Here is a 13,785-nt window from a genome sequence, read left to right on the forward strand (position 1 = left end):
CTGATTGTGTTTTTTATTTGAAGTTATTGTTTAACTGATTCCATGTGGACTATGCCAAGAATGGATTGCATGAAGATCTTTACTGATAATTTTATTTTTGTGAAAAAAAACAGCGTGTGGTTTATCAATAATATTATTTTTTAATACGCTGCCATGCTTATGCACAGTATCCATTTTTTCAACAGTGGATGGTGAAGTTTTTTGCATCTAAGTTCCATAGACAACGGTAGACATGTTGCATCTAAGTTCCATAGACAACTGTAGAAAACTGTAGTCAGTGTGCATATATATATATACTGGTAATAGTGCCAATAGTGGGCATTTTCAGGAGTACTCATACTCGTGAAAATGCCCTGATATAAAACTCAGATACCAGCACATTTTTAAATACATTCGACTTCTGTAAGGTCCCGCGCTTGCTGGGGACCTTGTGGCAGCCTTGTGGGTACCTTGCGGCAGCCAGAGGACCTCGCAGCGCTGCTTACAGCGCCAGCGGCAGCACATGTCCTTTTCTTCTTCTTTCCCACCACCCGCACCCGCCCACGATTTATTATATCTATGGAGATAGGTGTATCTCCTTCTGCTTAGTTTTTTTCTTCTTTTAAATGATGCAGCAGAGTGCTGTGAACAAAAGGCAGGTCCAAGAACAGATAGTCAGTAACAAGTAAAGCTCCTATCAACATAAAATAAAGATTTTAAAAAAATCAAAAAAGAAATAAAAAACCTCAAAATACACTCTATGTAACAAAGTGGTATTTTTTTAATAAAAGTATGTCTTGCAACAAAACAAAATTGCTATGGATGGTACAGCAGCTAGAAGTGACTGCTGAACTCACATTAACCAACCACTAAGTAAAATATATTTTGATAGAATAAAAGTCATATTCTTAAAGGGGGAACTTTTGAAGTGGCATCTTTCTTCACCATTTTTTTTATTTCATAGTTATAATAATGTGTGATGATGCTTGCTCTAAATATGGGGGGAAAATCCCCTCATTACATAAATTATATATAATTTTTTCAAGCCTTACAGTCCTCCCGTTTTTATATTATTAATAAGCAAATGAGCTGATTGTCCAAAGAGCTTGCAATCAGAAGTAAAGTACAGTTTCTTGACTAGCCCTAGTCTCTTCCTATGCAGTTAGTCAGCTTTTAATTCACTGACACCTTGGCTGCTCTATGCCCCCATTTTATAGTGAAGGCGCTGGCTTAACCAAAGGACCTCTTATTGGCCCTTAGAAGCCCGCTGGCCATAGTTCAAAGACCATGTAATGCAATATGATTTAAACAAAGTCTCCTACAGAAGTTGAATCTTCACAAAAATGCGCCAGGATCGTGAATCTCAAACCTGCAAGATTCGCTTTTTGAACCCATGGTAGCAATGAACCTGATCCCTGTTAGGGATGATGGTGCCAGAAGAATTTCTGATTCATCACTATTTTAGTATCTTGACTATCTGCATGTAGATTTGTTTGATCTGCAAAAAAGAAAACCTGTTCAGGAAACCTGGTCATCATGATTTTTTACATGTATGAATCTTTTCAGACTGGACAATTCTGAAAGTGTTTAGGAGAATCACAAAATTTGCTATTCCTAACTGATTTTAATCTTCATCATTACTGACTATGCCCAAGAAGGTCACAGCGAAAACAAAATATATTTTATAATCATTTTACTTGTTTAGGTGAAAAATGTAATGGCAAGTATAGAACAGCCTTTTTCAAAAAAAAAGGGTGCCTGTGGCACCCTGAGTTGCTTTCTGCCATTGTCAGGGCTGTCTTCAAATCTTTGCTAAAGGGGGGACTCTGATTTGGAAGTATGTGGGGGGAGGGCTTTGAGGTGAAAGAGAGGGACACTGATGTGAAAGGAGGACTCTGATGTGAGAGGCGGGGAACTTTGATGTGAATATGGAAACTTCACATCATCTTTTATTTTGTTTCTTTGCCTGTGTTCTCCCCTTAAAACCAATACCAAACTCCTGTCCATGATAAGGGTCTGGTATGGATTTTGGGTGCAAAAAACGTAATTTGTTTCTTTTACATGTATATATTTTTACATTTTAGACTGCGGTTCCCTGAGATTTTGCTTTCTTTAAAATGTGCTGTGACTGATAAAAAGGTTGAGAAAAGCTGGTATAGTTTATTATAATTCCTTATTCTACACCACCAATATATATGCAATATATTAAAATTTAAATACATTCTTACGAATTGTTCAGAATGACAGTCCTGTGCATTTACATGTGTGTCTCTTGAATCCTTTGAAGCAGATGTACTAAGAGTGCCAAACTTGGCAGCTTGTCAGAATTTTGCCTGCAGTATGAGCTACCCAGTGTCTGCAGTGAGGACTGCATTGCCTGATTCCTGAAGGATAAGCTGCTTGTCTAGGAGGACTGCAGATGCTGATCATAAATTCCTCTGCAGCTGTGTACTAGATGCATTGACACGGACTGATGCAGTTTTTTTGGAAGTTTACTTAAAATGGAGAAGCTATTGAAAAATCCACTCAGGAGATCACTGAGTGATCATATTAGAAATTCCACTGCTAAGGCTCTGGATGTTATCTGGAAAAATGCAAGAGAAAAACGACTGGCAGGTGAGAGGATTTAAAACCCCTTTAAGCAGCAGCAATCCGATTTATTTATAATAATTTAAATGTGCTAGGTAAGCGTTTACATGCCCGAGAGCAGGTGCTTTTCAATGTGCAGTCAGTGTATAGGTAGGATTTAAATCAGTTCGATAAGCAGTGCATAGTTTATGTAGGAGTGGTTTTATTTTGGGATGATTTATAAAGCCTTACTTTACCCTTGTGAGGAGGGATACTGCAGTGATTTACAACTCGCAATAACTCTAATCTGTTTTATTGCCAAGAAGTGTGTCATTTGGCATGCGTGAGCTATGTAGTGAGAAATTGATGGCATTTCCTCTGGCAGCTCCTCGGTGCTTTCAATTCCAGGGTAGTGTTGACTTTGCCAAGGCCAAGATTTTACTATTTTAATGTATGACCTCAGCATCTGCAAGATGAGAGATGAATCTAAAGAAGAGGATTGGGCTAGCAATGATACAATGTCATTTTGTACATTTATTTCTAAAACCTTCAACTATACCGTAACTCCTTATCATTTTTTTCAGAACATACAATTGTTTTTATTCTAGAATGCATACTGTATAATAATCCAAATATATCTGATGCTGTATGAAAGTACCGTGATTCATGCCAGTGGTGTTGCACCTTTCTGGGTTCTCTGAAAGTTTAAACTATTTTGTCTTTCTATACAATTTTTCTGTTCTGTAAGTGTGTATTGGGGGTGAAGGAGGTGGTCTGGCACATCTAGGAACACCCGTTTTTCCATCGTAGCTAAAATTATTACATTTTTTATTATACTGTGCATCTTGTATTTGCATCTTTTATTGAGTCTGCAATTTTTCTAATACAGCACAAAAAACATTGTCGTTATTATTGCATTTTTTTTTCTTAGCTTTGCAATGTGATATTGTTTGCTTCCTCTGTGCCTTATCAGTTGCCTGCGTTCAATATACTGTACCTTTCTTGGGGGAGTATGAGTTTTAAGACTTGAGCAAGAAAGACACTAACCCAACTTGTTCCAGAGTTTAATACCACCTTTAAACACTGAGACTAAGAACCTAATAAGGCAAAAGAGGGTAGTTAATTGGGCTAAATTAAACAAGCAATCAGTCTTTTGGGTAGCAGTAGATTCATATTCCAATCAATCAAACAGGTCCAGAATTATACATTGTACAGCAAAGTCAAATAATATCAAAGAGGCAGAATTGGTGGCAAAGTACAGCAGATGCAGTTTTCTTCTTCTACAGGCACTTTGTTAAGCGATTACAGGATGACTGAGGAGCCAGTTGGTTATCTCTAAATTAGGGCCTACTGCTATCTTGATCTGCCACTGTCATGTATCATGTTACTATAAAGCTTTCTCTTTTCAGTTTCTAAGCCCATGTTCTACTATACAGGCTTGGAATCAAACCAGACATTAGGCCATACCAGGAAAAAGGTGATCTAGTTTCACAGGCAAGTGGAGACAGTTGAAGTCATAATGACCCACTATTGGTTTGCTCCTGGGTGGGCAGTAATTTAGCTAATGAAACGTGTTTGATATAAGGACTAATTTACCTTTTCATAGTACAACAGAAAAGTCGTTAGAGGTTACAATGGAATTCTTTAAGACTTTCAAAGCCAGGTTTTTGTGTCCTGTTTTTTTAATCTACTCAAACAGTGACTATTAAAAGAAAATATATAGAAAGAGTAATTGTGGTTTAGCAGTACCCTAAAACAATCTTACTTTTGCATTGAATTCCACATGAAAATTGGAGGTAAACTTCCTAACATGTGACAGTACCTAGGGACTCCTGCTTCTTCAGTGTGAGATCATTTAAACAATATCCCGCCCACTGCTTTCTCTGATGACTTCTATTATCACAAGATTCGTAGTGACTCCCTGAGCATTGTAGTGACAGGTAATGTTACTATTGTACTGCTCATTGTTCTTCCTGAGGCCTGCTGCGGAAGAAGTTGTACCTGAGGATCTGTAATGCGAGAATCTCCTTGCTCCTACTTCATTCATTATATAGATCTGTGCATATATAGATCTGTGCTACCTCCACCTCCTCTGCTGTCTGTTGATCTTCCTCCCCTCTTGTGCTGCTACTGTGGGAATCTGTGGTTTTTCTCCTCTCTTGCAGCCTGTTGATCATTCCTCCCACTAGTCATTAGTCAACTATTCAAAAGTTAATTTGAGGACCAGTCAATTGGGGACCAGGTCTGACATTAAGAAGCAATGCCCGTTCTTGTACCATGATGGCCGACACCACATGGACACAGTGCAGCACAAAGAAAATACAGTCCCTGGAAAAAGATCAACTGCAGGGAGACTACAGGCAATACCAGTGACTAGTCCTTGGCCTTCTGCTAGGCTTATAGGTCCTCTTTACATTTATGCTAGAGAATACTAGAGAATCCCCAATGATTCGTTTTTGGATAGAATTCATAAAATTATTGCAGTCAAGTAATGTACTCGATACACCTAAAATGTGTACTCCATATTTGGAATGAGGTTTCTGTTATCCCTAGAAATGGCCAGAATTAAATAACAACATTGGTCCCCATAGACGTCAGTAGGGTTCGCCATACGTTTTCCAACTTCAAGCAAGATTTTAATAACTGTTCATGTCCAGGCAGATGTTCTCATCCCGATTTCGCAAAATGTATGCGTTGGTGAACTATAATCATTCATGTTTTCATCAGTTATTCATTTTATATACTTATTTTATTGGTAATTCTCACAGATTTTAATCCCTTGCTTACAGAAATATTATGTTATTTTATTAAAACCTTTACGGCACATAATGTACAGACACGTTTTCATAATGAATAATTTTGCACTTCGTATTTGTACCTGAGCCATTTTTCAAGTTGGAATTTTTACAATTTACCTAGTCACTAATAGCAGGATAATTTATATATTTCAAGACAGGTTAATGAAGATAACCTTTACTCAGCTAATTCTCAGTAGTAGGCACCTGCTGTATGAGCTTCATATATCATGGAAGGCTAAATAATGCTATCTTTTTGTGTTGTCAGTCTTAATTCCTCTGTAGCATTTCAGAAATAGCTTAAAACATGAAATAGAATGTAAAGGTTAACAATACAGGATCAATAAAAGTGACCTTTTTTTGTAAAACTACTTGGGATGGATTGCTTTGCTTAATGTTAAGTCTAGAAGGAGCTTTGTGTAGGAGTGCGGGAAAGAAATGAAGGCTCTACTATTGTGTTAAAGCTGTTTGCCTACACTCTAAGGAATGCTTGCCTGTCAACGTCCCTATCAATAAAAGGTAAAGGCCAATAACACTGGATTTTGCATCAATACCATGACCATAATGGAGATTAAAGGGACTTTCGCTGTTTTTTTAATACATTTTTTCTTGTGTAGTAAACTGTTGTAGAATCAAACACTTCTAAAGTTTTTTTTTTAAACTACTATAGATCATGGAAGATAATGTTCTATGCAATTCATAGGTAGTATTTAGCAATGTGTATATCATGAAATACTAAAGGTATAACAAGCAATCAGACTGTACCAGCAAATAGACCATATTAATCCGAACAATTATATATAAGGTCATGAACCCCATACAAGCTATGTGGCCTAGTAAAACATCACCTGAATATTTACCATATAAACGGTCTTAATTTTTAGATTTTCAGTTCCTAAAGCAAATAATTTAGGTCCTATATCTAGAGACCTAAAGACTGGTAAGCTGCAATATATTGCATTTTGTTCTTGGATTTAGTTATTTTTTAATCATAGCTATGATAAAAGTACAACTAAAGGCAAAAAAAAAATTTCATTTGGATTGTGTTAAGAGGTTAGACCCACTGTCAGGCTTGTATTGCTGTCTGTGTCACTGTTAGGAAGATTTATTTTCTCTAATTGTCATGATCACCAATGTCATCGGGTATGACATTAAAGGTGCATGCCAAATGTGTAGTTGCCACCAGAATAGGAATAGAAGTCTGGTCCAATGGGGACAAGATTGGTGAAACTAATAACACTCCCTCGCATATGAGCTGAATTCTAATTCACTCACATCTGTTTCTGTAGAAACTTTGATCTCACAACTGTCATCTGTTCCAGGTAAAGAGCAGCTACCATATGCCAGCCTCCATATATAGTGTATTAAAAACACTTCAAATGTGCAGCATCTGGCTTCTTGTGATAAAGATCAGATTTTGTAGTCCTATTTTTAAGTCAACATGTTAGTCTGAGCTACATCATTATCTGTGCATATACAGTAAATATATATCTATAGTGAACAAATTGTTTTGAAGTTCTCATGTAAGTTATAACAGCTGTAAGTGATTATTGAAATATACTGCACCTTCAGCACTTATGTCTTTTTGGCCTTGCTGAGTGCTAGCATAAACAGATTCCTATACAACATCTTGTTCAAGTTTGACTGGCTACAGAATATTCAGAGCGCACAAGAAGGAAGGTTATCTCCAGCTACTCCCCCAGGCTTTTATTTTATTCATATGAAATATGTGGTTAAAAAGTGGGTTGTCGTGCTAGCACTCCCCCATTCTTTTGGATTGGGTGAGTCTGAGCGACTTTTTTCAGTGTGATTAAAACCATAATACATCAATTAACATCTGGAATGTTTCATTACATTTGGGTTGATGTTGATGAATTCCAGATGATATAGCTTAATAATGTGTTCTGCCTTTAAAGCTTTTCTTCACTTAATGTGCCTTGGACAAGGGGATGCTAATGCTAAACTTAATTTTGCGTTATCTTTGTGTGCAGGATATAATAGATTATGGAGCTGTGTCTCTCTCTCCTTTACTTTGTTGATTGCAGAATTTCTGGAGTTGACCACATTCGTAGGGAGAGTCCAAAACCAATTTGTAAATTCTTTGTTTTACGTGACATTGCTGGGACAATCACATAGTAATTTATTTGCCCCTGGTAACTGAAGGGAACAGCAAGAGAGTGAAGAAAAGAAAAGCATCTACTGCAGGGCAGGGGGGCATTAAAGTAAAATTGTGCTGTGCACTGAATGGCAAAGCAAATGTTTACTTAAAAGTGAAGGCAACTTTTTTCATCTCTAACAAGCCGTATCCCCAATCAGTATGCATTGTGTTATACATTATTACTCTGCAGCTAGCATTCTTGATATATCAGGTACAAAATCCCTGGAAACAGTTCATATGGGCTCTAGTGGCAGCGCCACACTCTGATACTTCCAGCACAATACTGTTAATGCTAGATCCCAGTGGGCCTTGCACTTGTGATGATGTCATGATCATATGACTTCAATAGGAGAGGCCAATGTGTTATTACACCTTCTTTTGCAAAAATACATATAGGGCTGCAGACCTCAGCACTTACCATGTTGCTGTGTGCTTTACTTTTTAAGCCTATGATTGCTTGGAATTCTCTTGTTAAAAACGCTCTTCCCTCTCTTTAGTTTTTTTGGGTGGCTGTGCTGCCTTGCAGGGTTCTATGGAGCTGTGCTATAGCAACCTTTGCATGTATCCTCCCAACTGGGACTACAGAATAGACTTTGTGAGGGGATGCTCTAGACTTTGTGCTAGGGATAATGGGACATATAGTCCTGCTGAGGGCATTCATGTGACCTTTCTGTGTGGTGATCTGTGTGCACTCCCCAACTGAAAGTTTGGGGAAGCTGCATTGAGCCAGTGGTTTTCTAAACCACAAAATGTAAGTGCTTGAGCACATATTTGCTAAAAATGCTTAATTGCTGAATGTTTTCTTAATTGATCTGAATATATTAAAGTATAAAAAGTGGATAGTTTAATTCTACTTTAAAGTGTATCGGAAGCCAAAACTTTTTTTTTAAGGGTTAAAGGATATGTGCAATTTAAAAAAAACTTGCACTTATCCTTTTTGCCCCCATTCCCTGACCTAACAGATTTAATCCGCTCCCTCCATAGATGTATACTTACATTGATTTGGGGATTGTGTACATCCTGCACTGCAAGTCCTCTCTCTCCTTGCTGCTCCAGTGTAGTAGAGCCCCTTAGACTTCTAAAAGGCTCATCTGTCTCCATCCCCTGGCCATGAAACAAGCCCCATAGACTTCTATATGGGAAATATATATTTTATATATTATTAATGACAATGCTGGTTAGCATTAGGGCTATGCTCTTCGTCTCTCCCCATGCCCACATATATCAATGAATACCATAGCATATAGATAAATAGCGGCCTTGGAGGCAAAAAAAAATTAAAAAAGAAATTAAAAAATCTGACATTACTGCTACAAGCCCTAGTAGGCTGGCTGAAATACAGTATCTTAGTCCTGCAACCACTCCCAGTGTGGCAAACATTAAACTCACTAGCTGGGCACTAACTCCATTGAGTTCTTACACTTCCCTGAAGTTGATGGTCGCTGGTTTTACAGATACTTGTAACAGTGCTGGTGGGTATAATGTGTGGGGGAGCAGCAATGTAATAGAGGGCAGATCAATGAGAAGTGTAGGGGGGTCAGATCTATCCCTGTACCAAGAGTAAAGAAAAAAAGCATTTCTCTCCTGTTTTGTTATATACATTAATTTAGTACTAATATATGTTTAACCAGGAAACATTAAATGAAATAAGAAACCTTAATGCCCTTCCTGCCAAGCTATATAATATACAGAACTATTTATGGTTTGGATTTATACATGTTTTTCAACTTGGAAAAATTAAACAGAGAAGGTACATGATGTGAACTGGCAGACATGTCGTACAGAAAGCTCAGACCCCTAGACTATAAAAAAATTAAATGACTATGGCTTGTCCTATCAGATTAAATCATTCACTACTATGTATATAGACAATAGCTATGAAAACTAATATTATTAATCAAGTAGTTCATAATCATACATAAAGTCATTCTGGAATAATTCCAAATGCTGAAATTGAATACAGAATTTCCCTTATGTCATGAAGAACTTCATCCTGTTAAGGATGACCAAATGGCCTCAGCCGTAGACCTATGATGAAAAAATTCCATGGAGCTGTCTAATGCAATCCTATCTGACATGGTGGAAGCAAAGGCTGATTATCACTTTGCATTCCAACACCCTGCTTGGGAATTGTTAACCTCATCTTGACTTGGCCTAGTATTAGCTCTTGCAGGCTTCAAGACACGGCTGAAAGCTTCAAAATTATTTCACTTCAAAACTTTGCTGATTTTGGTAAAGTATATACAGAAACATTACTCAATGGAAAGTTGTGCAAGTACTCAATAAATATTTACTGTCCTAATGGAATATTTATGGAATGTTTAGCCGTCTAAATGTGCAACAAATTCCAAAGAAAATGACAGTTTAGCATATATCTACTGCTAGCAAGTAGTGCTAAAATACAAAACGGCTTTAAAAGCGGGCAAATGCGCAGTTCGGATTTTCGGCCGGGAGATGAGTAGAGACACAAGGTAAGTATATGGACGCGTGTACCCGCATGTAGACACCCTGGGACAGGAAGTGCCAGCAAGGACAGAGGAGATAGCGCTGGATTGGAGACCCGCAGCAGTGCTGGAGAGAAGGCTGAAAACGACAGGAAAGAAGAAGGAGATCAGATTAAGAGACATCATTTAAGGTTAGTGCTTTAATTAACATTAGGGGGAGGGAAAAAAATGTTTGCCTTTAATGTCACTTTAAGCAAACACAATGGGCCTCTCTAAGTACTAACTAAGCTCGGTCATAGACAGACAAAGACTGTCACAAGATATAGATGACTTTCTACTAGATTTGAAAGATGTGGTCAACAATTTTTTCCAGTGGTGGTCAACATACTAGATATAGGGGCCTCAACAAAAGTACATGCTGCAAAATACAGTCAGAAACTGAATACATGCTGGATAAGACTGATAAATATTCTTGCCAGTACCGGTATTTTAGTCAATACTTTCACATTTGTACTCTTCTCAGCAAAATCCATAGAAGATCAGAAAAAAAAATGAAAAAAGTGTATAAACACAGAAAAAACAAGTGTGAAAGAAAGCAACCATACCATTTAACTAGCAGAAGTACCATTGGTGGGCTTTCTGCCCTGGGAGATTTATAAGCTATACACCTTTACTAAATGGCATGCACCAGATAAACATAACAAAGGTCACATGCACTTAGGAATGAGAGTTCTTGCCATGGCCAATTTTAACGAGGAAGAGATGTGGTATTTATAACTGTAATTTCTCACACATGATATGTGCTACTATAAACTGTAAGCTTTATGTGCTACTATAAACTGTAAGCTTTTGTTTAAAATATAGCATTTATGGTATTTATTTTCTATGTAAATGCAAAGCCCACACTAAAGACTATTGTACTGTTAAAATTTCTTGCTTAGATATATCATATTTTCGAGCAATGTAAAGAAAAAGGCAAATGCAATATATGAGATTTTTATCGCACATAGAAAGCAGAACCTTATACTCACTTTGGTAAGCTTAGCTTATTCAAGTTCTTTCTGATGAATGGACAACCATTTGCCACTGGACCCCATGTGCTTTACCACATTACAATGTGAACTATGTAATTCCGTACTGGTAAATAGTATGTGCCATTTGCAGTACAATGACTGATCTGTTCCTGAACCTCTCACTGGCTTTTCATACACAACAAATGTTCTTCTGCAAATTACGGATACTTTCATTCTGCACTTTCCATATACTGACTACAGGATAGTAAAATTATAATATTAACTGTGAGCTTGGTTAAAAGGCAGAGTAGAATGGAAAATAAAAAAAATTATTTTCAACAATGCTATGCAGTACTCACATAGGAAGAGAAGGAAGTATGTTATATTACAGTCCAACTCTGGCAAGGCAGAATAAAAAAAATAGAGCAGATTCCTCCATCATTGCTGTTGATCGAGAAATCACTGCGGTTTCTTTTGTATGTTGACAGCGGCCACCGGCTGAACACCAGAATACACGAACATTAGCTGCTGGCTCTGTTCAAAAGGGTGCCGACAGCGGTACCCACTGTGCAAATTTTGTCCAGTTCCTCAAGAACCGGCCATAATTTGCACAGTGTATGGCAACATTTACTGTCCTGATGCCAGCCAGTTTCTACAAAAACACATACTTGTAGACTATATTTTGAATATTTTGGGACTACTTGGGAATACAGGGGCAGGAGTTTGGTTTTGAAGTGTTTTTATGAACTTTTGTTTTTTGACCTTTTATTAACATTTTAGGACAATGCAGTGTGGTACTGTGGAAAAAAGAGGTTGAAAAACTATACTATTAAACTGTTGTGCCACTGGCCAATTTATAGAAATCACACCAGCTTCTCACACCAGCCGCCATGTATTTAGCGAGGCTGCCTGGAATAAACAAGCCATTAATGAAAAATTGAAACCAGGCCGCACCAGGGCTCTAAACCAGACCTATAGCTGCTGCTGTTGGCAGTTTTAGGGCTTGTTTCCACCAGCCTGTGCGCTCATGCCACTGTCCCATGCCTGAAATGCAAAGGATCACATACCCAAAGTCCCCTTGCGTTCTGGGGCAGGGGGGGGGCATGGCAGTGCTATTCATGTCAATGGCACTGCAGACACGCCCCCGCCCGCATTGCGATTGGATGCCCAGGACTGCATGGTAATACAATGCCCTGCGTTCCAGTGCGGTACGATCGCAAAAAAATTATGCATACACTTCTTTTTGCGATTGTACCGCACTGGAACCAAGGGCATTTCATTATCACACGGTCCTGTGCGGCTGATCGCATTGCAGGCGGTGAGCGTGTCTTGCTTTCTGCATTCTTCTAGAACAGAGAAATGAGCGCACAGGCTGGTGAAAATGAGCCCTTAGGGCTAGTTCACACCATTTGCAGTTGTGATACAGTCCGTTCAGTTTGGTAGCTGCATCAAAATCGTGTCACAATGCTTTCCAATGGGATTTCTGGTGCTCTGTTCATACCAGTGCAGTCAGTTCCAATGCAGTCAGAAAAAATACAATACTGCTTGTCTCATTTTAGCTGCACCTGATTGCAACGGAACTCATCAAAACGCATAAAAAATGCATGCAAAAGGACTGTACCTGAAAACCCATTTTAAGGTTAAAAAAAACGGGTCAAAATCGTGGTAAAATGCATCTCCCTGCAGCTGCGCAGGCCCATGCAGTTCTGGTGTGAACTAGCAATCCTATGGGGGTAGCAAGTGCAGATTGCAGAACAGGCGTGTCAGATGTGGCCTCTTATCACCATCTGACTGACAAATGTTCACTGTCTCTGGTGACCAGGTTATAACGTTTGTGATGGGAAGTTATAGTTACGGTAAAAGGAAAAAAAAATGAACATACTGTTCTTTTTCTGATTTATAAAGGATAGGGATAGGCCTGTTTGAGCACAGAGCTGTATAAATAAATCAGCAAAAGCAAGATAAGCTTCTATTTAATTTCCCTCCAGACGGAACAATGTAATATTCATTTATTTGGAATGAGAGGAAGAATGTCCTCGAGAGAAAGTTCCAGCCACCAGTGTCTCTGATCATTCCCTCTCACTTCCCTTCACTTATTTCTCTTTCAGCTCGTTCTATTTCTTACATTTTGATTATGGTGATGATTTGCTTTTACAGCTTACATATGGCTACTGACACATTGTAAGACCCTATGGGCATATTATTTTCTGTGTCAATTAGGCCTGAACAAAAATGGTGGCATGAACTGCCCCACATGAACAATTCTAGTAAAGGTTTCAATGTCATGCTTTCCAGGCTCAAATTATTTCTTTCTTTTTTTTTTGTTTAGTCTGTTCCATTAGTTTTACCCTTATTCTATTACTTTTAATTGGTATAGCTATGATACCTTATATTCAATTCATTATTTTACAAATGCAGAGCTTTGTGGGAAGTATATTCAAAGAAAAACTATAGGAGGAATATTAGGGAATATGGTAATATAATATTTACAAAAAAATTGTTTTCATGAGAATTAAAAAATGTTTTATTTGCTACTGTTCTGTATTTTGATGAGTGACCCTAGACTTATCAGCAGTGAAGAAAAGTAATTGTTCAGTATTGCTGAGTAGAATGGACATCCTGCTTCCATATTGAAACAAGCTAATATGGCTACATATAGTTACATAAATGGAAATATGAATTATATACAGAAGTTGAACTTTAGGCAGTGGGTAATACAAATACATTCAGCTCATGATTACACATTGAAATGTATTTTTATCAATGCAAGCAGTGTATGTACCTGAATTTGACCTGGTATCAGCCTCCTGCAATCCCTCTACAGCAGA

At 37.9% G+C, this 13,785-nt stretch overlaps 1 protein-coding gene across 1 annotated transcript in view; it reads left to right on the forward strand.

Annotated features, from left to right (window-relative positions):
* Positions 1 to 2,399: 2,399 nt before the first annotated feature.
* The window catches only part of DLC1 (DLC1 Rho GTPase activating protein), a 139,419-nt gene continuing 128,033 nt past the window's right edge, over positions 2,400 to 13,785 (forward strand). The window contains exon 1 of the mRNA XM_018565845.1: positions 2,400 to 2,595. Within this exon, the coding sequence (XP_018421347.1) occupies positions 2,481 to 2,595 (115 nt within the window). The 5' untranslated portion in view covers positions 2,400 to 2,480. The remainder of the gene's footprint in view (positions 2,596 to 13,785) is intronic.

Source organism: Nanorana parkeri, unplaced genomic scaffold (genome assembly GCF_000935625.1).
Source record: "Nanorana parkeri isolate BGI_ZX_2015 unplaced genomic scaffold, ASM93562v1 scaffold892, whole genome shotgun sequence".
Taxonomy (NCBI): Eukaryota; Metazoa; Chordata; class Amphibia; order Anura; family Dicroglossidae; genus Nanorana; species Nanorana parkeri.